At 39.6% G+C, this 24623-nt stretch overlaps 1 protein-coding gene across 6 annotated transcripts in view; it reads right to left on the reverse strand.

Annotated features, from left to right (window-relative positions):
- The window catches only part of SCYL2 (SCY1 like pseudokinase 2), a 53404-nt gene that overhangs the window by 21061 nt on the left and 7720 nt on the right, over positions 1 to 24623 (reverse strand). For all 6 annotated transcript variants that reach the window (XM_043545413.1, XM_043545407.1, XM_043545399.1 and 3 more), the window contains 9 exons: positions 15605 to 15762; positions 11414 to 11558; positions 9154 to 9303; positions 7950 to 8171; positions 6406 to 6522; positions 5612 to 5737; positions 4525 to 4701; positions 3297 to 3419; positions 1361 to 1474 (listed from right to left, as the gene is read on the reverse strand). In XM_043545413.1, the coding sequence (XP_043401348.1) occupies positions 1361 to 1474; positions 3297 to 3419; positions 4525 to 4701; positions 5612 to 5737; positions 6406 to 6522; positions 7950 to 8171; positions 9154 to 9303; positions 11414 to 11558; positions 15605 to 15762 (1332 nt within the window). The remainder of the gene's footprint in view (positions 1 to 1360; positions 1475 to 3296; positions 3420 to 4524; positions 4702 to 5611; positions 5738 to 6405; positions 6523 to 7949; positions 8172 to 9153; positions 9304 to 11413; positions 11559 to 15604; positions 15763 to 24623) is intronic.

The raw sequence follows: 24623 nt of genomic DNA on the forward strand, positions 1-24623 counted from the left end.
TACTTTTCCAACAGATATGTGGGTGAAGTCCCCCATTACTACCAGGTCTTGTGTTTTGAATATTTCCATGTTCCATGCAGTGTATATCCTCCACAACCCATTTGTTTTGCTGAAATGTCAGAGCAAGTTTATTTTAATTTCCAGTACTAAACATAACCTGCTTGGGGAAAAACAACATATGCAAAATGGAATATTTTCAAAGAAACTGATTCTGATATTAGCCTTTTCCGTTATCAAAAATTAGAGTGGGAAAATATAGACTGTACTACTCCTCAGTAGAGTTCATCGACTTGTGTTTGATATAGTCCCCCAACAGAAAGTGTATTAGAATTAAACTAATTCTACACTTGATATTATGCACTAGACAAACTATGATAGAATTTAGTGTTCTGTTGTGATATTGCCTTTGCAGTGATCATGAACAATACATTCTTGCTGTAGTTTACTAAATTAAGCAGATGTCACTGAGAGTGATACAGAACCATAAGTGTGTACAAGTCACAATGTAGAAACTGGAGGAACCGGCAGTATCCTGCAGGACTCCTTCCCACACATCACAGCTTATGTCTTGGATTTCCTCAAAGAATAAGAAATTTGCTCAAAGAATAAGAATGGTTGCTAGGATGATTTAAACACTGCTGCTTTGCTTCAGAAACCTTTTCTGAACATAAATAAGGCTCAAACAAATATTAGAAGTTTTTTTATAATTGGTGTCTAAAAGTTAGGATCCTAAGTCCATATTTAGGTACCTAAGTTACTTGATGGGTACTTCATTTTGAAAAATCTCTTCACTCTAATCAGAGAATCAAATAAGGCTTAATGCAGTTCAAAAAGTATGTGTGAAATCTACTTAACTGAAATGGCATATTACTTTATCAAACAGACTCAACGCTGAATGCAAGAACACCTAATCACTTCAATTATTCACATTTTTGACAGGACATATCTAAAATGGGGAATAGGGAGAGAAATCCAGAAAACTACTTTGAAAGTTTATATAATTCATATCAAGAAGCACTAGACAATTACTTTTCACATTAGCTAGTTTTCTCATACAACATAAAGTAGTATATAAAAGGAAAATCCAGAACAGTTCTTTTTAAAAACAAAAGAAAGTTTTGCATCACTGAAACACAAGTGATTGCATATTGGTTACTGAACAAACAGCAATACTTTTAGAAAAACCTGAAGTGAATGCACACTATTATGGTAGGAGTTGCTCTGTTTTCTGTACCAGGCTCTTGCTTTTCAGCAGCATGTTGATAATAATTAAAGCAACAGAAAAGCCAAAATGATCTGAGCACTATTTTAATGTTTTGGGAGTAGGGGATGGAGAGATCAAGAACATTAGTTTACTTACAGCAAGAGAGGAAGTTTGCAAACATGCATTTTTAATTCGTGGTATTAATGCATTTTTCATTGATGAGTACTCTATTAGGTTGGCAAACGTAGGAATTATGTTAAGGCAAAGTTCCTGTAAATAAAAAAACCACAGGAGTTTTTAAAAACTTCACTTTACAGTAAAATTAGTAATATATATACTGTAAGAGCAAAAATATTAGTTAAAACGTTCTCAATCCTCCTCTTCAACAAACAAACGTGGTCACCTAATTGATCCCCAACTTATTTTTAAAAAGCTAGAACTTCAAGCAGTCTGATTTACTAAAAACATATATTTTTATATTATAGATACACCATTCAGTTACTATTACTACATGCTATATTAATGAAAACTACACTAGTACTACTACGACTACTACTAAAGCATAATTTGAGGATTCATGCCTGAAGAGTCCTTTGAATGAAAAGAGCTACATTAGTATCATAACTTCAAAATATCTGGATCAAGAAAAAGGCTTACATTTTCACAAAACAGTACTCTACAGAAAGCTAGTTTTTAATCATAGAAAAGCAAAGAATTAAAATATATATTTCACTTGATTTGTTACATGAAAAATAAATTCACAACAACAACATATGTGACAGCACCTAAAATGCCACCTGACTACTACAAAAAGTGTCTCAGCAGTAAAGTATCATCCAATTAGAATAATTACTTAGACTAAATTATGAATAGTAAAACTAACCTAAGATATAGAGACAGATAAAACCTGGTTAATTTAACTCCAGTTATCCAAAATTCTAGTTAAGCCACAGGTCAGTTACTTTCCCCCATGACTTCTAGGCTTTGCAGGGCTGAAGCCCCCATTTATCCAAGGATTTTGGAGAGGCTTCTGGATAACTGGAGTTTGGCAGTACATAAAAAGTAAATTCCAAAAGGCAAAAGATAATAAAGCAATAAAAAATACATTAAATACTTATTTAGGCAACAGGCCTGAACAGAAAGTGTCACTCTGCTTGATGAAGTTTTTCATACACTGGAAAACAGTGAATCAACAACATCTGGCATGATTAGGCGAACACCCATGTTTTATTAACTGATCTCTTTCTAGTTAGGTAGGGAGAAAGTCCAACAAAATATTCTGGAATTAATGCATAATCCTTCAGGTATGTTGCACAAGTTTTAACTTCCTCTTGTAAGGAGAGGAAAGTTGTAAGGCGGGGTGGGCAAACTTTTTGACCCGAGGGCCACATCGGGGTTCCAAAACTGTATGGAGGGCTGGAGTAGTGTATTAAATTGCTCCCCATAAGAATGTACTACTTACAGTGTACTACTTATAGCTGCCAGTCCTGGTGCGCAGCATGGTAAGGGGGCGGGGAGGTTGGATAAGGGGCAGGGAGTCCCAGGGGACCTCTCAGGTGGTGGGGGTGTGGATAGGGGTCGGGGCAGTCAGGGAACAGGGGAAGTTGGATAGAGGGTGGGGTCCCGGGGAGGGCGGTTTGGGGGGGTTGGATGGGTCTGAGGGGTGCAGTCAGGGGGCAGGAAGTGGGAGGGGGCAGAGGCCAGGCTGTTTGGGGAGGCACAGCCTTCCCTACACGGGTGTAGTGTATTAAATTGCTCCCCGTAGGAATGTGCTACTTATGGTATATTACTTAAGGCTGCCAGTCCTGGTGCTCCATAAGTAGCACATTCCTACGGGGAGCAATTTAATACACTACACTCGTCGGCTCTCGCAGCCCCGCCGCACACAGCGCTGATGGCATGGTGAGCCAAGGCTGCGCGGGAGGGGCCGGGGGCTAGCCTCCCTTGCTGGGAGCTCAGGGGCCGGGCAGAACGGTACCGCGGGCCATAGTTTGCCCACCTCTCTTGTAGGGTATACATAATTTGACAGTATCCCTTCACAGCAAAGAGGAAAGTTTTATGCACTATTAAAGAAAAACCATAGTTACTGCACCTGAATCTGAATTGAAGGTGCTTCTAAGGCTCTATAAACCATTGGAAGAACACTATTCTTTATTTCATCTGGTGGAGTCTTGGTTAGGAGCAAGTCCATTTTTTGCAAGAAAATCAACAAAATCTATAAAACAAGACAACAGAATGTTATGAATACCACAGATTTTACTTCTGTAACATTACACTTTCAATTTGAAGTTTATTATTGCAATATAGTTTTGAAACATTAACAAAAGCTTTCTTATAACAGAGTCAATGGTATTTACACTCACCATGTTGCTAGCCTGAAGGCATGGAAGATAAAATAGACACTTGGGCATGTTATTGGATTTTTGAAACAGCAAATAAAAGTTAAAACAAATATACTGACCCTTTTATAAAAAAAAAAAAAAACCACAAGGCTTGTGGACTTTTGTCTTACAATTCCAAAATAGTCCATTATTAAACTTTAGCTATAGAAACACATTCTTGACATACATAGCATGATGGAAATCACTAGTTTCCAAAGAAACCTTCAGTCAAATTCTGCCTTCTGATGCATATGTGCAATTCCCAATTACTTCAACTGAAGTTGCACATATGCATTGGAAGGCAGAATTTGGACCTTACTGAAGGAGCACAGCATTACAGTGACAGTACTGGCACAAAGTAGGTTTATTCCTAAAGTGAAACCAAACTTGACATAAAAATGTGTAATTCCCCAAGCAAAATACTTCACCAAGGTAACCTCATTCTTCTTTTGAAAAGCACACAACCTTTACCCAAGATTCCTGTGTTCCCTCTTTGGGCTTGTCAATACCAGCAAAAAAAAAAAAAAAAAAAGTGGTAGCAAATTTATCCAGTATTGTTTAGTCCTGCTCAGAACAGGCCTGATGATGAATTACAAGTCTGATTTTTGTTACTCTAGACTCACCATATCAATACAATATTACGCTTAATGAAAGGTCTATTGCCCCTTTAGAGAGCGAATGGTCTGCCATGCTAAAATTGCATTCCAGACCAGACAAGGGCAGGTGTGCTACAGAGGCAATGGGCTCAGTGCATTTCAGAGGACGAAATGCCTTGCTTCACTCAAGACTGATCTCTCTGGACAGCTACAGAGCAGAACTGAGGTTTGGAAGTTTGTGTTGGATTGGAACAAGGAAATAAATAGAAGATTGATTAGGATTTTGTCAGGAAAAACCTTGAAGGAAAAAATGAGATTTACTTTTAAAACAACATTAATCTACCTGGATTGGTTCTTGCTGTTTAAAAACAGGGCCAAGATCAGGCAGAATTAGCTTGATGTACTCTTCTTTGGTGCACTCCTCAGCAATCAGCAGAACATTAGGCAAAACAAAGGGTACCATATCAGGGTTCACAAACTCTGCGGTCAAGTAAGGCAAAATCCGCTGCACTATAACACGCTGAGAAAGACAAAGAGGTGTGACTGCTTTGCATTGCAACAAAATACTATTTTCTAAATTTATTTCAGCCAAGATTTTCTTCATAAAAGTCAGGTTTATACAGTAGTAGACAAATGCAACAATCAGTTCTGAACCTTACTTTAAGAGTAAACTTGCTAAGTTAAAAAAAAAAAAAAAAAGACATTACTCAACATTAGATCTTCCTGCAGTAGGATTGTACACTAAATAGTTCAAAAAGAAAGTTTAATTAAAGATGTAGAAATTTAATCACCTGGGCTACAAATGTTGTTATTCGATTATGTAGTAAACAAGTATTTTTTCCTTCTTATTTTCTTTGGGATTATAAAAACTAAGATTAACAAAAAAGGGAAGGGGATGGGGCCAGTGTTATCATACCATCTGCCTGCCATACAGGAGAAGAAATTTGGACTGACAGTCTCTAGCTTTCCAAGCTGTCTGTGAGAATGAAAAGCACAATGGGCCAAGCCCCCTTGGGGAAGAAAGCTTTGCATCACTCAGCAATAAAGAAGCACTGACTAGCTCTAAAAAAAGAGTTCAGTAAGTCCAATTGCACTGGAAGGATGGGGACTTGAAAGATGGGGATTGTAAAGCAATGGGAATGGGGAACATAGGGAGGAAGAGATCTTCTTTTCCAAGTGGGATGAACCCAGAGGAGTTAAGCGAACTCTTCAAGGCAAATTTCGCTACCATGAGAGTTCAAGGTTGACATTGTTTCTTATCTCCAGGAGTATCAGCAGCTGCAGGGTATTCCCACATAAAATGAGTCTGTCATACCTCTTCTTCTTCCCTACTATGTTCTACCAATCCCACTGCAGTCCATTATAGAACGGACGTGCATAGACTCCAATACTCCTGATTTTAAAATGATAAAAGATAAAGGAAAACAAACCTTAGGCAGTTTTGGTAGAACCTTTGGTAGCCCTTTAAAAAACTGTGATTTCTGAAGATTATCCCTTTGGAATAAAGAATCAAAATATTGGAGTGTCATTGCCCCAACATCATCAAAGAAAGGTATCTAAAAATAAAGGATAAAAAAGTGTGATCTTTGCGAGAAACCACCACCAATGCTACTGTAAATGTAACATATGTAAAATAATGATCTAATTTATCTTCTCAAATGCATTATAATCAACAAGCTTTTATCGTTAAGTGGCTACATCTAACAAATAGAGAAGTACATTTTTACACAATAAGTAGTATTGTGACTGACAGGTAAACTTCATCATTAAAACAATTGACTGTTTGAGCCTAGCTTTTTAAAGGAAAAACTGATAATATTTGTATGGCTGATATGATCTGTCTAACTTGGTTTATTTTATATGGAAGAGAATTATTTATTGCATTACAAAAGCTCGAAGAATGAAGACAAGTTTTAATAAAAGAGCAACCTTACCAAGAAGTACTATATACTTATTACTTCTACATTATTGGGCTACTTCCTAGACTACCCAGTCTTTGGTTACCTCCCTGGGAATTTACAGCCCTGCTTCAATACATAAAGTGAATGTGACAGTCATAAAACAAAAGGAAAAGTAGCACCTTTAAGGACAACAGAAAATAACTAAACATTTTAAAATTTCAATTGAAAAGAGCAACAGCTAAAAAAAGCGCATATATTGTTTGCTTCTAATCACACACTATTGGCCCTGTTTCTTGCAGCTACAGTATTTTCTAGGCACTCACCTTTGTCATTTGATCTGCATCTGGTCTGACTGCAGGAGCTACATTTAATAGTAGTTTTACATGTTCACGTACTTCCTCTGGTATATTCTGAAGTGTACTGGAGCCTAAGCGACTCAGCTGTACAAATAATTCAAGCACATGATCCATGAATACAGAAAACTCTACATATTCATTATTTTAAGACAACTGATTTGATGCCTTCTTAGTTCTACTTTAAATAGGCAAATTTTAGAAAATGTAATTTTTATAAATGCAAGCACAAACTTCAGCTGTGGTCATTCCTACCTCTTTTCTTACAGAGGCACCGCATGCTGGCACTGGTTTAAAGCCTGAGATTACAAAGGCCATGTCTACACGTACAGCACTGTAGTGGCACAGCTGTACTGACACAGCTGCGCCACGGCAGTGTGTGTGGTGAAGACACCCTATGCCGATGAGAGAGAGCTCCCCTGTCGGCATAATGAAACCACCTCTGCGAGCGGCAAAAGCTTTACTGTCGGGAGAAGCTCTCCCACTGATATAGCGCTGTGCACACGAGCGCTTATGTCGGTGTAACATGTCGCTCAGTGGGATGGAATATTCAAATCCTTGAGCAACATAAGTGGTAGTGTAGACATAGCCTAATTCTGTAGCGCAAAGGAACTCAACTATATGGCTCATGGCCTCTTTAATAGTGCATTGTGATCTGTATGTCATGATAGAGCTTTAAACGTGACTAAGAACTTGTCTACACTGGCAATTTACAGCGCTGCAACTTTCTTGCTCAGCGGTGTGAAAAAACATCCCCCCTGAGTGCAGCAAGTTTCAGCGCTGTAAAGTGCCAGTGTAAACAGTGCCCCAGCGCTGGTAGCTATGCTTCTCGGGGAGGTGGGTTTTTTAGAGTTCTCCCAGCGCTCTGCCATGACTACACAAGCCGCGGCAGCACTTTAGCGTTGCCAGTGTAGACAAGCCCTAAGGAACATCAGTATAACTCAGCATCTCTTCTCTTCCTCCAGCAGACAGGAGGTGGAGAAAGAAAAGTTAATCTCTTTTTCTCTGAAGGTAAGTGAGGAGGGCATCTTTCCAATTCAACTGTGGGAGGGAGAGAGGAGTCACTCACAATTTCTCACCTGGGGGTGATTTCACCACCTTTTATTTAAACTCAGCAATTCTCACATGCTAACACAGTTGTTCATTGTCCTGTGGTTGATATCCTGTTTGCTCTACTCACAGTCAGAGTGGCACATCATATGTCTATCCCCTATTAGCAGCATATGGAGACATAAGGAGCCCCAGGTAGAATGTCAGCACTAGTAGTTTATTCAGGTAATTTGAATTATGCATCTATTTTTATTCTAAGTATTTTATAAAGACTGATTTTAAAGAGGTAGCATGTATGATGTGACCTATTATTGTAACTACATTTATATTGTAGCTCTCGATGTTGTATACTACACTGAGATATCCATTTCTTTTCTTTTTTAAAGTAGCAATTGCTTTTAAACATTGAGACATTTAAAAAGTGATAATCAAATTCAGAACATATTTCCAAGTATAGTAGATACCTGATCCAGCTGTCTACTGAAACTTTTATAAATATCTTTCTTGTTGATCTCAAAAATAGGTTTCCCGTTATTAAATACTGCATACGTGACAGCGCCTAAAGAGTACATGTCACTGGCAGTCTCGCAGCTCACTGAAAGGATGTATTCTGGTGCCAAATACTCAGGATTTGGAAGACACAAGGATGGCAAGTTCGGGTCCCATTCTTTACATAGGAACTTCAGCTGTAAGAACAACAGTGAAAGAAAATATAGTAGTTGAAGATTTTAAATTGAAAATTACTGAATAAGCAGCAAACAGTCAAATTCCTTCAAATTCATCATGAGTAAAAACAACACGGACACAGTGAAGCAAAAGTGATTAAGTGGCTATATAGGCTAAATGGGTATACTTTGACTGTTGCAGGTATCACACCAAGATGATTTAGAATTATGAAACTTGATGAACATTTCAAAGTATGGTTTACATATTTAGGCATAAATTAATCTTTAGAAAAAGAGCTACAGAAAATATGCTACTCGTTTTACTTTACGAAATTAAATGTATTTCTGGATAAGAATTGCCAGTAATACCAGGAACGCTGCACTCTGTGGCAGGACGGTAGCCCTGTCCATTGGGCTGTTATTGGTTTATCTTGGTGCCAAGAGTGGTTGGTGACCTGCTGCCTCAAAAACGTTGCACTAGGGGAAAAGGTGGCATCCTCCTGTACTGACCTACCAGTAGATGTATATGCTGTACTCTGCACAGACAAACACCACATCCCGTTACTAATTCCCTGAACTATTTAGTTCCTGTTAATCCACTCTTAAGTTTCTTTTAAGCAACAACTATCAAGCATGTAGTAGTTCTGCAACATATGTGCATGGGGCTCAAGGATGAAATCACACTCATTTTTAAAGTACAGTACAAGGAATTTTTCACTGACCACTATACTAGGACTAGAACCCAATCCCTAATTTAAGGATGCCAGCTCAAACTCATTTTCAATTGTAACTCAAGGCAGAATTTGAACTCAGACCTCCAGAAGTAAAGGGCTGATGACCTATCATGTCATATAGCCTCCCCTCTTTTTTTTTTTTTTTTTTAAATAAAGAGGTTTAGAGAAATTAGTATGTGATACAGCACTAGAATTAGTAGATCATGCAGCCTGCTTTAGACACTATCTACACTTAAAGTAAAAAGCAGATAAAAATAAAGCCTTATTACCTCTTGTTCAGATGGATTTGTTGACTGAATACAAAAATCAAATCCCATAATTTTCCATGCTCCACTTTTATTCAAAATTATATTTTCAGGAGTAATGTTTCCATGGACCATTTTCACACTGCTGTGCAGAAAGGACAAACCTTCAGAGACCTGTTAACGAGGAAAGATTATTTCAAGTTTTTTTGCATATATTCTTTCAAAACACTTGCAAAATATTTACATCAATTATCAGGTGTCATTTATCACAGCAAAGTCTGACCTCCCATGCTCAACTGGCATGTGTTAATTAAAAAACAGTCAACCCAATCTACCACAAGGGAAGAAAAAATTTCACACTAAAATCTTTGAAAAAATTAAACATGTATCAAGCAAACCAAATTCAGGTTGAGAACTTGCTCATGGAGTTACTAATGCCAAGTTAACTATCACAGGGCTTGAAAAAACCCACATGCCCAGGATGAGTTGAATGTTCACCAGATGAGTTGGCTGAATGGGGAGCCACTGGTTCCTTCTCTAGAATAGAGAGAACAGAAAAGATGCAGAGCAGCATATATGCTGGTGCTCCTTTAGGCGACGGGAAGGTGGGAACAAAATTGCTTACGCATAGCTAGTTTTTAAGGAGAAGGGGAGGACAGAGCAGTTTGCTTTGTTCTTTTCACAGACGTGTGTAGGGAGGGGGAGTGTGAAAGAGCAGAATGGTTGGAGGCTGCTTTTTAAAAAACACAAAACAAAATACCCAAAGAGAATGAGAGGATGAAGCAAGGAGTAGTGACCTCTGTGCCAGGGCTCATTTACAAGGGGAGAGGGAGATAGCAATAGAGTGCTCACAGACAGAAGGGCTCCTGGGCATCTATAAAGGTAGTAGCAGGAGCAGCAACAGGTTGGGGGATAAACTATTCACTTAAAGACAGAGCACTGACTGAATTATGTGGGTGGCAGTGGTATGACTAGGGGAAAGAAAAAGGCAAATTTAAGTTTGGTCACATGTTTCAAATTTATTTTAAAAAGATAAGAGGCCACATAGCTAAGACTCATAGGAACTGGCATCACTCTTCATTAAAAAGAAAGGGCGGGGACTAAAAGGGAAATGGTGAAATGTACAAATCCAAATTCTCTAGTGAGATTGGGCAGAAACAGTAGCAATTCAGAGCATTCCATCTAGCATTCATCCTTTTCACCATCCTGTTTATAAAGGGTCTTCAAAGCATTGCGGTCTCTCTCTCCTCATAATTATTTCATGTACTATGTGCTCTTTTGAAGCTGGGACCTGCCATACAGCAAAATATCCATGACTGCTGTTTGCTCGTTTCTTTGGTTCATCTCTTACTCTTCTCAAATATTAATGCAAAGTTGTCTCGAAAAATTATTTTTTTTATGATCACCATCATTAGTCTTCAGATTACTTATCAAAAGGTATGGCCCACAGGTGATTTTTTTTTATTTCAGAAGGGTAACTCCAGGCTGAAACCTTGTAGGATAGTATTTAACCTAAAATCAACTATTATAAAAATATACATTCCCCTGAAAAACTGTATGTAATGGAACTGACAGCAATTCCTCGAATACCTCAGTGATAATCAGCACCACTATAATGTATTATGTCTGGAACTAATACAGTGTTCTGTGCCCTCACCTCGCTTTTCTCCTCCAGGAGATGGATTTACACTAAACCGTTCTCTCAAGGAGAAGAAAATAGACCAAATGTGCCAAGGATGGCAAGAGGAAAAAACAGTATGGGGTTAAGGCATTGGATAGACCTAGACTCAGGCTATCTATGTTCTATTCTCAGCATCACCACAGACTTCCTGAGCAACCTGGAGCAAGTTACTTAACTTCTCCATGCCCCAGTTCCCTATATAAGAGATAGGGATAATAGTTCCCTACTCGCAGGACTGTTGTAAGGATAGATTCATTAATTATTTAAGGTGATCAGATACTATGGTGATGTCCATTATAGAAAAACCTATAAGTAAATTTTAAAAAGTTAACACTAATATAACTGGGTTTAACACCATAGACTTAAATGGAGTTGAATGCACTTACATCAGCTGTGAATTAAAAAAAAAAATCTTATCAATCCTGAATGCTCTGATAGAAATGTCTTGTGCTTTTAGATAAATAATTCCAGAATTCCTAACCAAACTGTTACCCACATGCTTATCTTTACCCACAATTACTCATATAGGTAAACATGTGCATAGCTGTTAGCAGGATCAGGGCTTAAATTTGTAAACCAATAAAGATAAAACCATTAACATACCTGAAGCAAGCCATATTTGGTTTCCACATCATAAAGTTTGTATTCCTTAATATCAGATGGTAAAGGAGAGGGTAGATTGTCCCAGTTGCCAAGAACATTAGCTAAACTTGCAAAGACTGGCTCTGTACAAAATGCCAGGCAATCTCTAAAAAGGAAAGAGGTATCCAATATATCCAGTAAATACATTTAATAAGCTCTTGGTCATGATTTTGAATTACAGAAAATAACTTTCACATGATATATCACCACAATAATCAATATTACTTAAACCATGCTATATGTCAGCTTTTGAAGAATAGCATCTCAAATATTTTAATTCTGTAACAAGATGTCTTGGAAGCACACCGGAAGTCAGAAGGTGGTATTGGTTAGAGTAAGGCATTTACTACTCTGTATACAGTACTAAAAGTGTGCATAGTGTTTGATAAAGAATACGAATATTTTCCCTGTACTGAGCCAACACAACAAAGGTGTAAAGTAGGAATTCATGTACAAGTTGCAGGATCAGGCTTAGTTAGGACCAGGATTGATAAGATTCTGAGTAAAGCAGCCTTTGTGTACACCAGTCAGCCATAAATCAGAACATTAGGGTCAAAGCCTATGAGACCAAAGTCAGCATCAAACTAGAGCCTTGTTCATAGTGGGAGGCAGAGAAAATAACTGAAAATAAAAAATTCAGCAGAGCGGAGAATATGTGCTGACCAACAATTAATGAAGCAATTGTTGAATATTTAGTGACACTACAAAGTATACAATTTTTTATGGCAAAAATGCTTGAAACACTCATCAAAACGACTGCACAATAAACATAGTGTAACAGCATCTTCATTTACTCTCTCCCTTCATCCCTCACCATGTCCCCACCTCCTCTTTCCCTCTGTGGCTTCACTTCTCCTCTAACATTGTGTTGTAACGTTCACGTCCTATCCTCTCAATAAACGAGGTTGCCTCCCTGTGACTATGCTTGAAATGGCTCTTCATTTAGCCTCTTCCCTGTCTCCTCTCCCTTGGTGGCTGTAAGAGGAGTACACTTGTATATGTACACAATTACAAGCCTTCTAGCTACTGTCAAGGAGCAGGGGATCATGGTGACTCTTAACTCTCCATGTCAGTCTCATGATGCCAGCAAGTGTGCTGCCCACACTGCCTCACAGGTACAGGCTTCAGGTAGCATTGGCAGACTGTTCTTAAGACGCCTGGAACAGCCTTAGCAACTTAAGAGCTGTGGGTTAAGTCTCAATTGTTCTAAAGTCGACAGGGAAAAGCATTAGCTAGTTGGTAACACTTGAGCCTGTTGTGAGAAAGAACTAGCAGGCTCTATATGAGAAAATAAGAACACTGCCTCCACCTGAGCAAGGAAAATCGAGACATAAGAAAACCAATCAGAATATATTACTCAGGGTGATAAAGTCTCACGCAAAAAAATAAAAAACTAAGTATTTGTTGAGTCATTCAAAAATATCACAGGGAACACTATGCAGTAGGATAAAACTTAATGGATTGTACACTTCACAAGCCAATGAAATTGCTCTCTAAAGTACAATAAGGCCAAAGAAACAAAACTGATGAAACACGAAAGATCCTTGGCTCCTCACCCTCAAAGATTAAGAGTCATAGCTTCAGTTCTCCCTACCACCGCCTTTGTGAAGAAGCAAGAATCCTAAAGCAGAATAAATACAAGCGTCAGAAAACCTGACTGAAGATGCTCAACCTTGGTGTTAGTCAGGCTTCCAATTAAACCAATAGGTGCTGGCTCCTCCTGACCCTGCACTTTTTTTTTTTTTTTAAATATAACAAAACTGCCTCTACAGAAACTCAGTTTTGTACTGACCCACTAGGTAAGACCAGAACAGGGGATGACGAAGTCACTTAATCTTTTATTCCTATTCACCAACAAAAAGCAGATTTAAATGCCTGGTGGTACTTAATACTGTTCCAAAACTTCAACTTTAGCAAAACTCAAACTTATGTAAACCAGGAAATACAGAGTTAAGGTACATGCCCATGTAACCTTAACTCTACTCTCATTCAGCGATGACCTATAAGCCCATAGCACACATTCTTTCACTGTACTGAACAGGAGCTATCTATACCTGCCCTACACTCAAACACCTAGCTTACTCCACAGAAAACACCGTATCTGCTAAATTTTACAACCTTTACCCATATGCACAGGATGCCATCTAATACTATCCTTTCTCTTACCCATCACTGAAACCACAGACCACACTCATCTCCCACCTAACTGATGACAATCCCCATAGCCAGAAGACAGCTGGGCTCTGCTACTGACACAACCTACACAATGCAGTGCTGAAATGAGGCATACCGGATCCCTCAGGGCACATAGGCACCTCTTTCCTTAGGTTACACTCAGGGGTCACGCAAAGGGATTCACACACCTCCAGAAGGTCATGACTCCCACCCCAGATCTCCTCATATCATTATCACAGCTTTGCCAAGCTGTGCCAACATTTAATATACCTACATCTAACCCTACTCTTGTACTCCCAGGCCACCATTTCAAGTTCACCTTCCCCTTCCTGTCACCATTAAGCCACTAGCACTTGGGAAGCCATTAGCATGTAAGATGTTGCTCCCTACTGTCTGGTGACCTCTGAGGGTGCATATATATGACAGGCAGCAGCTTACTGGAGGGGCGCATGCGTCCTTGAGTTATGTACCCAGTGCTGTACATCAAACCAGGCCCCATACTGCCACTATGCGTCACCACCCAGCTGGACTCCCCATCTGCTTCAGCCAGGATTCCCCAGCTATGCCTTTGACCCACCCAGTCTACTTCCCCTGCAAGTCAGCCTCCCATCCCCTGCAAGATATGGCATATACCTTAACTTTGTATTTTCTGATTTTCAGAGGTTTAGATTTGTGTTGCCTTAAGATCACAGTGCACACACACACACAGGAGAGAAGGATGTGAGGCTGACAGGTCGTCCCCCACCACTCACCTTGACACCCACCCCACATATCACCCTTCCCAGTGTTCCATCTCTCCCTTCACCTGAACCTCCCAACCTCTCTCCCCTCACACTCACCCCAATTTATCCCCCCTACCACAAACCCAAACCCCTTTCCCCCATTCCTTCTCTATTCCTCTGCCCCCTAGCTCCCCCTCCCAGCAAGCATTTGCATACACAATTAATTTTCAAAAATAGTCTGAGCACCTTCTGAATTTTCTGCTGTACTCAGATGACGTTTTCCCAAAATAACAAAAGACCTCTTTGACAAAGGCAGATTGTAGCAACATGACTACTTCATTTCCAGATTTCTACCAAGGATAGGTTCCAGATTAAAATGCCTAGGTATTGCTCATATTCAATAGCCATAGCATGTCCCATTCAGCCATCCAGATCATGTGAGAACTAGCTGACTAATAACCCACTTGGGTATCATGCACATACACAAGATAATCAGTTTTGTGCATGAGTGTTAGGCTCAAGCCTATCTGTAGAGATTAACTTTGTTAAACAACATTTTCAATACTGCTTCCCCAAAGGAGGCTACATCTCAGGAATTTTTTGGTGAAATGACCCCAAATTTATATCACTATCCCTACCCCAGCACTCCATGAGACACACTAACTTTCAAGGGAATCTGAGTAACTATGCAGATACAAGATCCCTTACAAGAACTGACCTCAAACCGTAAAGTTTTCTCTACCTTAACTATCCGGAAGCTGGCACACACCTATAATTTTAACTTTTTTTAAGCATGGGCAAGGTCTCCTGCTGTAGTTCGGGCAAAGTGAGTGGAAAAGGAGTGGGGAACTGAGGGTGGAAAAACATAGCATTATTCATGATTTTTTTTACAAAGTAGAAGCCAAAACAAAATAAACCAAAAATCAAGAAAAGCTCTTTGCTTTGGCAGTTACTGTGACTTCAGCCCTCTTTAAAGTGAAGTATAACTGCGCAAAAGAAAGTTTTGTTTTAATGAATATTTTAGCAGTTGAAGTCAGTCACATACTGTACCTTCAATATCTCTGAATAATATCAGAAAAAGTGACTCTTTGGGCAACAGTGCAACTAGAACATGGTGACATATGACCTACTTTTATTTTATTTTCTCTATTTGCCAAATCCATATCTTTTTATATTATTTCTGTACATTTTTCCAAATGCCCCAGACCTCTACGTCCAGCAAAAAATTAATACTTACGATTTTACTAAAATTTACCTGGATTCTTCTAATGGATGTTGAACAGTAACTAGTCGAGGGTGTCGAAGCCTTGTTAGTTGTTGAACTCCTCGCTTTAAAGACTCAATAATCTGATCCTTTTCAAATTTCTGATATTTGTCTATTAACTTTTTATCAAAGACGAAAACAGCAAGTTCCTAAAAATAAGCAACTCAGTCAGTATTACCTAAGCCACACAGTAAAGTTAATACAATATGATCCACCAAAGCAGAAAGCAGTTCATTACACATCCATAGCCAAATGCGATACTAACTTATTTCAGTTACTATCAACATGATTTTTTTTTTATTTCAATTCAAAAATATATTTTTCCTGAACCAATAAACTACTGCTACATACTTGATAAAAAATAATGAATTGACTATTAGCACAAGCTTGTGTTAATGGCATAGGCGCCGACTCCGTGGGTGCTCCGGGACTGGAGCGCCCACAGGAAAAAAAAAAAAAAATGGTGAGTGCTGAGCACCCACCAGCAGCCCCCATATCAGAGCCTTCCACTCCCCCAGCACCTCCCACCCATCTGCAGCACCACAGATCAGTGGCTTCCCCTCCCTGTGCCTCTTGCAGATCAGCTGTTTCGTGGCATCAGGAGGTGCTGGGTGGGAGGGGGAAGGAGCGAGGGCGCAGTGTGCTCAGGGGCGGAACTGAGCAGGAAGAGGCGGGGCGGGGGTGGATAGAAGCAGGGTGGGGCATTGGGGGAAGGAGTGGAGTGGGCGCGGGGCCTGGGCAGAGCCTGGGGGAGCACCTCCTGGCAGATTAGAAACTCGGCGCCTATGGTTAATGGTACCAGTGCTACTTATGCAATGACTAAGCAGCACATCTGAAGACAGCAGCAGGCCTGATCTTAAATAAATGGATACTCAGCACCTCAAAATCAGCTCAGGTATTGGTAATTTAAATAGTTTGAGAATACACTTATTTTATTTGTTGGAATGATGCTTTGTTTGGATTGACATTTGTATTTTTTCTTGAGCACATTGTAGAGAACGGAAAGAATAAATTATTTCCCTAAACAGTATTTTCCTTAGTGTTTTATTTTACTCAACTTTTTTTAAAAAAATTACTCAGACGAGAAAATGCAAGTTCTACTGATTTCAGAATGTTTTGCTGTCTCTTAAAAATTAATTTGGGGGAGGACTGCCTAATTTGGTAGGTCATATTCAACAAAAAAGTAAGGGGTTTGATAAATTAGGATTTTTGCTAAGAATATTAAGGGGAAATGAGGAGGAGAACACATTATCTCTGGAACTTTTCTTGTGTTATCACATGGCCTGGACCTTGCTTCCAGTTGTGATGCAATTAAGAGGTGAGGGGGATAATTAACCCTTATCCGTTGCTTCCTGACTCCCAATATCCAAATAGAAGTTCAATTAATGAATTTTTATTTTATAAATGTCTGCTCCTTGTACAGAAGGAAATATGTTCATAAAATATAAACTAATATAAAACTAGAATTTATATTATTTACCAATATTAATTTGTATCCAAAATGCTAGGTTTCAGCCCAAAGACAAGACAAGGAGGCAACTGTTGGTGTAAATTTCGGTACAAGTGCTATTTTAATGAATATGCATATTCAGCATGTCAGCCTGCTACCGTACAATTTGTTTTACTACAGTAACAATAGCAGAAACTGCAGCGTACATAGAGCTTACATGCTTATAATCAGTGTGTCAAAAGGAGCAGTAAACACACCCAAGCTCTGCCTAAACTGCAGATACCACCAGAAGAGTTTGCACACACCTGCTAAGAATTACAGATCTGTAGAAAAGACCTTAGTTATTTTCTGACTGCCCCTCATCTTTTTACCTCAAAGCAAAGGGACAGAAAACAAACTGTTCTTTTCTGGAATACAGTTCAATAGTTCAAAGTCATTCAGAATGGAGACCAAAGACACTTGAGTTTCTCATAGCTGATCAAAGCACTTAACCCCTTCGCAAAAGCAGTACAAGACATTCCTCTAAATCAGTGGTCTCCAAACTTTTTGGCTAGCACACCTGCAGGGTGACCTGCCGCAGATGCCCCGCCGACAGAAGAAGAACAGAAGACCTGCTGCAGGCAGGCTGCTGGAGGGGAACACCAGCCGTAGACATGCAGAGCTGCTGCCGAAGAAAAAAAACGGAGTGCCATCCGGTGACGCTACTCCTGCCGTGCACCCCCTGGGATCATCTCGCGCACCCCAGTTTGGAGACCATTGCTCTAAACCATGGGTTCCCAAACTGTGGTATGCATACCTCTGGAGTACGTGAGACATCTCTGTGGGGGTGCATGGGGAAAAATGTGTAATGGTGAACTTTATTTATTATTTTATTTATTGCATTTTATAATAGGCTACTCAGACGAAGCTTTAAACTCTGTGGGACTTTGTTATATAAAATACGGTAATTATTTTACTTCAAGATATATCAATGAGAACACGGATACAGAGATGTGACTTATAGAGCCTGCTGACCTCCAATCATCACACAGTGCAGGTTCAGTTACCGAGCAACTGTCCAGTCTAACTGAGCTCAGAATTTAGGGGTTTTTTCTCCAGTTGTATATGTTGCACTATAACTATATCTGTATGTAAATATAAAATATGGACAGGTTGTATTAAGAAGAACAATGTATAAGTGATGAGACGGGCAAGGGTATGTGGGCAGCTGGTAGATCTGGAATTAGAATAGCAAATTATTCATATAGTCCTTTTCTTTTTGCGGACTCAAAATTAAGTTATAAATCAACAGATGCCTATTATCTTATATACAGTATTTGTAAAGTGCCTAATTTAAAGGATTATATCCTATATACATTCAGAGACAATTTCATCCACTACCAAAATGCAATAACCATTGGAAAGGGACCATGATTGCTATACAATAGTTTAGGGAGAGGAAGTGAATGGTATATTTTATACAGTTATACAATTAAGGAAACATGTAGGTAAGCAAAATGTAACAGACTTCATTGAAATCTAGTCAAACACTGGGATAACACTGGCTAATCACAAAAGAAATTATAAACTGAATTTTTATGTATATTTAAATGGTCAGTCTAGGCCCCAAATAAAAATACAATTCTTTGATTACTACTTTATCTTCCTGTTATAAGAATTTCTGCATTAAGCAAAGGTGAATGGAAGACTTCAGCTGGTTATCAAAAATTAAATGAGATAATATAAGCAACAGGAAATTCAACTTATGTCAAGTATATGTCTAAATATTAGATATCACAACACAGGGATGGATGTATTCCTTAAAAGAAGATGCCTCTCTCTAATCTAAAATTATGTAATTCACAAAAACTTCAGTGATTATGGCAGAGTTAAAAACCAATGCCAACCTTCTTTCCAACCAACAACAAAAAAGAGGCCAGAGTGAAGAAAACAAATTGCTTCAGAAGTTCCCAAGGAATTCAGACACCAAATGATGGGCCTGGAATAAGTAACTAAGATGTCTGTCTAATCTAGAATGCAAGCCATTAGAGAGAAGGTAATCAGTTTAGGTGTTTGGCAAAGGATATTTAAAGAAAGGAGACAAAATAAACCAACAAAGGGGATGATAATCCAGGAAGATGACCAACTTTTACCAGAGAGCCTTCAGAGAAAAAGAGGCATTAAAGAATTTACTGTCAATCTGTCTTTTATTCTTATAACAATATTAGGAGAAGTAATAAAGCAGCCTGCAGGCTAGAAGTATTGCAGCAACGGCAAAAACAACATACAATATAAGATGGATATGTTTTAAGTCTCCACAGAAACGCTATAATGTAGTTGCCAAATATTTTATAAAGGTCATTTCAAGTTAAATCTCCCAGGGTAGTTGCACGATAACTTAATTTTTTAAGAGACAAGCAGTATATAGAAAGAAACCCAGTACAACACATTAAAATAATAATTTCGGAGGGGTTTTTTTTTTGGTTGCTGTATAACTGCTTCATAAAAATTCAGCTTCTATGCCAGAAACTCTTCTTCTGGAAGATTTCACTGAAATTTGACAAGTAATTGTCTTTAAAATTGTTCAAGGTGTTTGTTGAGGACTTCACTTTAACAAATTGTAAATACTAGTGTTAATATTTGCTTTTTCTTTTTCTTGTATGTTGATTTTTACTCAATATTATTAAATATAAGTAAAATAAAATAAATAGATGTGTGCCATTTTCCAGCACACAGCCAAGTGTGAACATATATAAGAAGACTACTGACTGACACCTGGATCTCCACACAAACCAGTACAACATTTCTGGGTTGTTGTTTTTTTGCCCGTTTAATGATGCCTCTAACATTATCTGAGCATTAATATTTTGTAGTAACAACAAATGTGTTTTAAAAGGTACAGAAGGAATTGTCCATAATATTTTGGGTATTCTCTGACTGCCAAAATAAGTCAATACTTGTTGCAATCTTACGTAATTTCTTTGCTGAAACTCTACAGAAAACATGTATCTTTATAGGATTTTACAAGGACATAAACAAACCAAATGCACATACCGAGGAGTTCTCTCCCAAACCAATAAGAAAGTTTCTTTACAATAATAAAACTAATAGTTTTAGATCTGTAACTGTTGTTTCTACCATAGCATGGAGGTAAATGTTTAAAAATATTTTAAAGATTCATGAATCAAAAGAGAAAAAAAATATCTTTATGGTATTTTGCTTTCAATCTGTATTCTAATCTAGCCCCTTCTTACACAAAGTGGTGTACAACTACATTAATTGCAGACTGCACGAGCAGCCCTTTGTTTGTGTCTGGATGCACATTAAAGTGCTAAATTTGTTTTTATTATTTATTTAAAATGAGGCACTCTTTGTCCAGAGTTCTTTAAATTTCATAATGGAAATTGATTTTTGAAGACAATGTATCAGCATTAGCACGATGACGCAAGCAAAGTCAATCCCCAGATATTCTAGTAGAGAAGAGGAAATATTAGGCAAAAATATTTTGCTGAACAGAACACACTTCTCTTTGCACAGACATGTTAGTAAAACCCCATAGATGACCTGAAAATATTTTGAAGGAAGGAAGGAAGGAAAAGAAAATTTAGGATTATGTGCCAAATGCACCAATAATCTGGGTAAGAACATAAGATTCTCCCTGTAATTATAGCTCTGGACTGCTGCAGACCCTGCTGGGTCCAAGTTCAGGTCCAGGCACAGGCACCAGAACTGAGAGCAGGAAGCCTCTCTCTCCTGTGCTCTTAAGGATTCCCCTCCTTGGCTCAGGCACTGTGGAAGAGGAAGCTGCTTGATTCAGATGCAGAAATTACAAGAACAGGACCTACAGAGTAGACTGGGATAAGGCCAGGGGGTTGGGGGGGTTGATGGAGATGGTAGATTGGGACTAGAACCCTACTGAGAGGAGCTTAAACAGGCTCGGCAAGTAGACTTGGGACAAAGATATGGGTGGATAAATGCCGAGAGTGGATGAGGAGCCCAGGGTCGAAAACAGACTGGAAGCCAGAGGGGATAGGGAACTTGGGGAGAGAGCAATTGACTGGGGAGATAGATCAGATGGAGAGCTGGGAGGAGGGGAAATTAGGACTGGGAGGGCAATGTGACTGGAACTGGGAGGAGGAGTCCAGAGGGGTGAAACTAGGGATTGATGGGGCAAGACGACTGGAGTGGGGATGAGAAGCCTGTAGAAAGTGGGACTGGCTCAGTGAAGAGAATGAGACAGGGAAGAAGAGCCTGGTGTGGGAAAGAGACAGGAATGGGACATGGACAGGTTGGAAGGGATGGGGCAAAAGAGATGACACTTGAGAGGACTGGACAGAAGAATCTGTGCCCACTGGAGCACACCCCCTTCCTCCAAAGCCTGGAATGAAACCTAAGTCTTACCATTCTCTTTTGCGTGTGAGATCCAATGGCAAAGTGTTCTATCCCCCTCTAGAGAAGTGGTTCTCAACAAGGGGTCTGGGGCCCCCCCCGCGGGGCCACAAGCAGGTTACAGGGGGTCTGTCAAGCAGGGGCAGCATGAGACTCACTAGGGACCAGGGCAGAAAGCCGAAGCCCCACTGCATGGGACTGAAGCCTGAGGCCCTGAGCCCCACCATGTGGGGCTGAAGCCTGTGGCATGGAGCCCCAAGCAACTGGCCTCTTTGCTACCCCCTAACACTGGCCTTGGCTTTTATATGCAGAAAGTCAGCTGTTGTGACACCAATGGGCCGTGGAGGTTTTATAACAAGCTAGGGGGCCTCAGAAAGATAAAGGTTGAGGACCCCTGCCCTAGAGGTTCATTCACACAGAGGAGAGATTGACCACCTACTTACTCCTAGGGGAATTCTGTGCCATTGCGCATGTGCAGAATTCATGTGCCACACAGAATTTTTTTTCCTCAGCAGATAATGCATTTTGATGAGAAGTGTTGCAGTTATGCCTTTCACTGACCAGGGACCGCTGTGGTGTCAGAACAGAGAGCAGCCAATACCAGGTGGGAGCAGCCCGAGCTGTGAATAGGGAAGAGAAAAGTCTGCATTCCTCACAGCACTGTGCCCATGGGGCCAGGTCAAAAGGCATGGGATACGTGGGGTACATGGGGCTACGGGGGGGGAGGGATGAATGGGAGTGGGGGTGCAGGGCCACATGGGGATGGGGGAAGGGGCTGGCTAAGTGTGTGTGTGGGGGGGACACATGGGGACAGTGGCAGATGTGCCTGATGCAGAGAGGCTGGGGTCAGCCAGGGACTGCATGGGGAAGGCACCCTATCAATCCCCTCATTCCCCCCCGCTCCAAAAAACAACAAAAAAAACCCCAAACAGTTCCATACTTCTCCCATCCACACACAACAACCCTCCCAGTTCACATCCAGGCTCCTTCCCAGCAATTACTTCCCTCTCCCTCCACTCCTCCATTACCCTGGACTCCCCCAAGCCTTTGCACTGCTTCTGAGGGGTGCAGGAAATACATTTCTGTATTGTAGTTTAAAGAATTATTACTCAAAGTTCTTTATTAATATGCCTAGTAAAGGATCTATTTGTCAAAAAACATTTCCTGAATCTTTTTTATTGTCTGTATTGCTACAGACATACTTGCTGACAGGTATTTTGAAATAAATTACCAAAATAATTGAAACTGGCATGTTTATTTTGTGTTCTTTTGACAAATAAAATATGCAGAATTATAAATTATTGTGCGTAGAATTTTTAATTTTTTGGCACAGAATTCCTCCAGCAGTAACCTACTACTGCTATAAATTACTCTTTTTGCTCAAGTGGCAGTGGTCGGTGTGGTGGAGCTAAAAGTCCCAACCCTTCTGACGACCCACATGGGTGTCAATATGATTCCACATGACTGAATTTGTTCTTTCAGTTCGTTTTTTTAAAAAACCTTGGAAATTACACATAAAACACTAAATTAAGGTTTCAAAGTCAACCATTCAAAAGTTAGGAAATGCCAGAATTAAGACTGCCTATGAAAGTACAGTGCTTCTAATTTGCCCCCACCCCCACACTTATGCATGATAGTCTGTAATTACACGATCACATGCTTCCGCAACCCCCTTCCCCCCTCCCGCACCCTCCATAGGGCCCCTGTCTCATTCAGTGTACAGGATGGATCAAGGCTGTGCAGTGAAGGAGCTTTGACTGTGGGACCCTTGCTTCATTTGTTCTGAAAGTTGGAAGGTACGTAGAGAATGACACAAGGGATTGCAGGAAGAGAAAGGATGGTCTCACTGTTAGGGCAGTTGAATGCTGCCCTAGAGAATGTTATTCTACCCTTGACTTTGCCACAGAATTCCTATACATTGTTGTGCATGTCACTTAATCCAAACTTTTCACTGGTGGGCACTAATTGTGTGTTTCATTTTCTCAATGTTTGAGTTGACATCCAAGAATCTAACAGCAGAAGTGTTGAGCACTTGACACAATTTAAGTTGGTGGGACTGTGCTTTGAACATAACATGCTATATAATGCTAAAGACTGGAAAAAAAAAAAAAATCAGATTCTAGGTGCCTCAAATTGGGCACCCAAAATTAGTGGATACTTTTGACCTTAATCTCACGGTGTCTCAGTTCTCCATCTGTAAATGGTGATAATTATACAGCCTCATCTGAGAGGGGTGTTGTGAAAATAAACTCCTTACTCTTTATGAAGAACTCAGCTATGATAGTGCTGAGTGCCAAAGAGGTCTATAAGGAAATTAATAATTCTGTCTTCAGAGAAAGGTTTGAATAGCATGCAGTAAATAAGGGTTACGGCTACACACTGAACAATGAGGAGAAAAACATATTGATTATCTACTCATTAAATCAGAACTGTCCATCCTATGCACTGAATGAGGCAGTGGTCTTGTGAGAAAAAAATAGTATGCCATCATGTAATTAAAGAATGTATCACAATGTATACGCACAAGGTGACCAGATTTCCGTTGCACAGGCAACCTTAATTCTGGCATTTCCTAACTTTTAAGTGCTTGACTTTGCAACTTTACTAATATTCTTTTAATCAATGTACTTTTTTGAGGGGGTGTAATAGATATACTTTGGCAAATCATTCAATTCAGTAATTGAACACGTACCGAGCATTTGACTACATGATGTGCTACTAAGATTTTCTGGAACCTCAATTACAGAGAATTCTCTATTTAAGACACAGGTTAGTATTCCAATAATCATCTGTTTTTTCCCCAAAAGAGACGCCCCATCTTCCTATTCTTTCACAAGTCTTTTAAAATTGGAGTCTTTTTTAAATTACATTTCCTTGCATGTTGTTTTAGTAATAGCCTCATTAACTGATTATTTTGAAACTAATCTCCCTTCCTCACTTGACTTTTTTTTTAAACTAAAGATTCCAACAACATTGTGTGAGTTAACTGATTCTCTGAATGAGGAACAGAAACTAGGTGTAGCAGGGATCCTAGTGCCCAGATGATCATCTCCTTACACATTTTGCTAACCCTTGAGATGGAGGAGGTGGTTTGGTAAGAAAGTTCTCTCAAATGCCCCCATCCCTATCTGTGCCTTCCTGACTGCATTTTAAGAAGAGGGGAGGGAACTAGCGCTTCCTCATGCCAGGAAA

The sequence above is a fragment of the Chelonia mydas genome, chromosome 1, assembly GCF_015237465.2.
Source record: "Chelonia mydas isolate rCheMyd1 chromosome 1, rCheMyd1.pri.v2, whole genome shotgun sequence".
Lineage (NCBI taxonomy): Eukaryota > Metazoa > Chordata > Testudines > Cheloniidae > Chelonia > Chelonia mydas.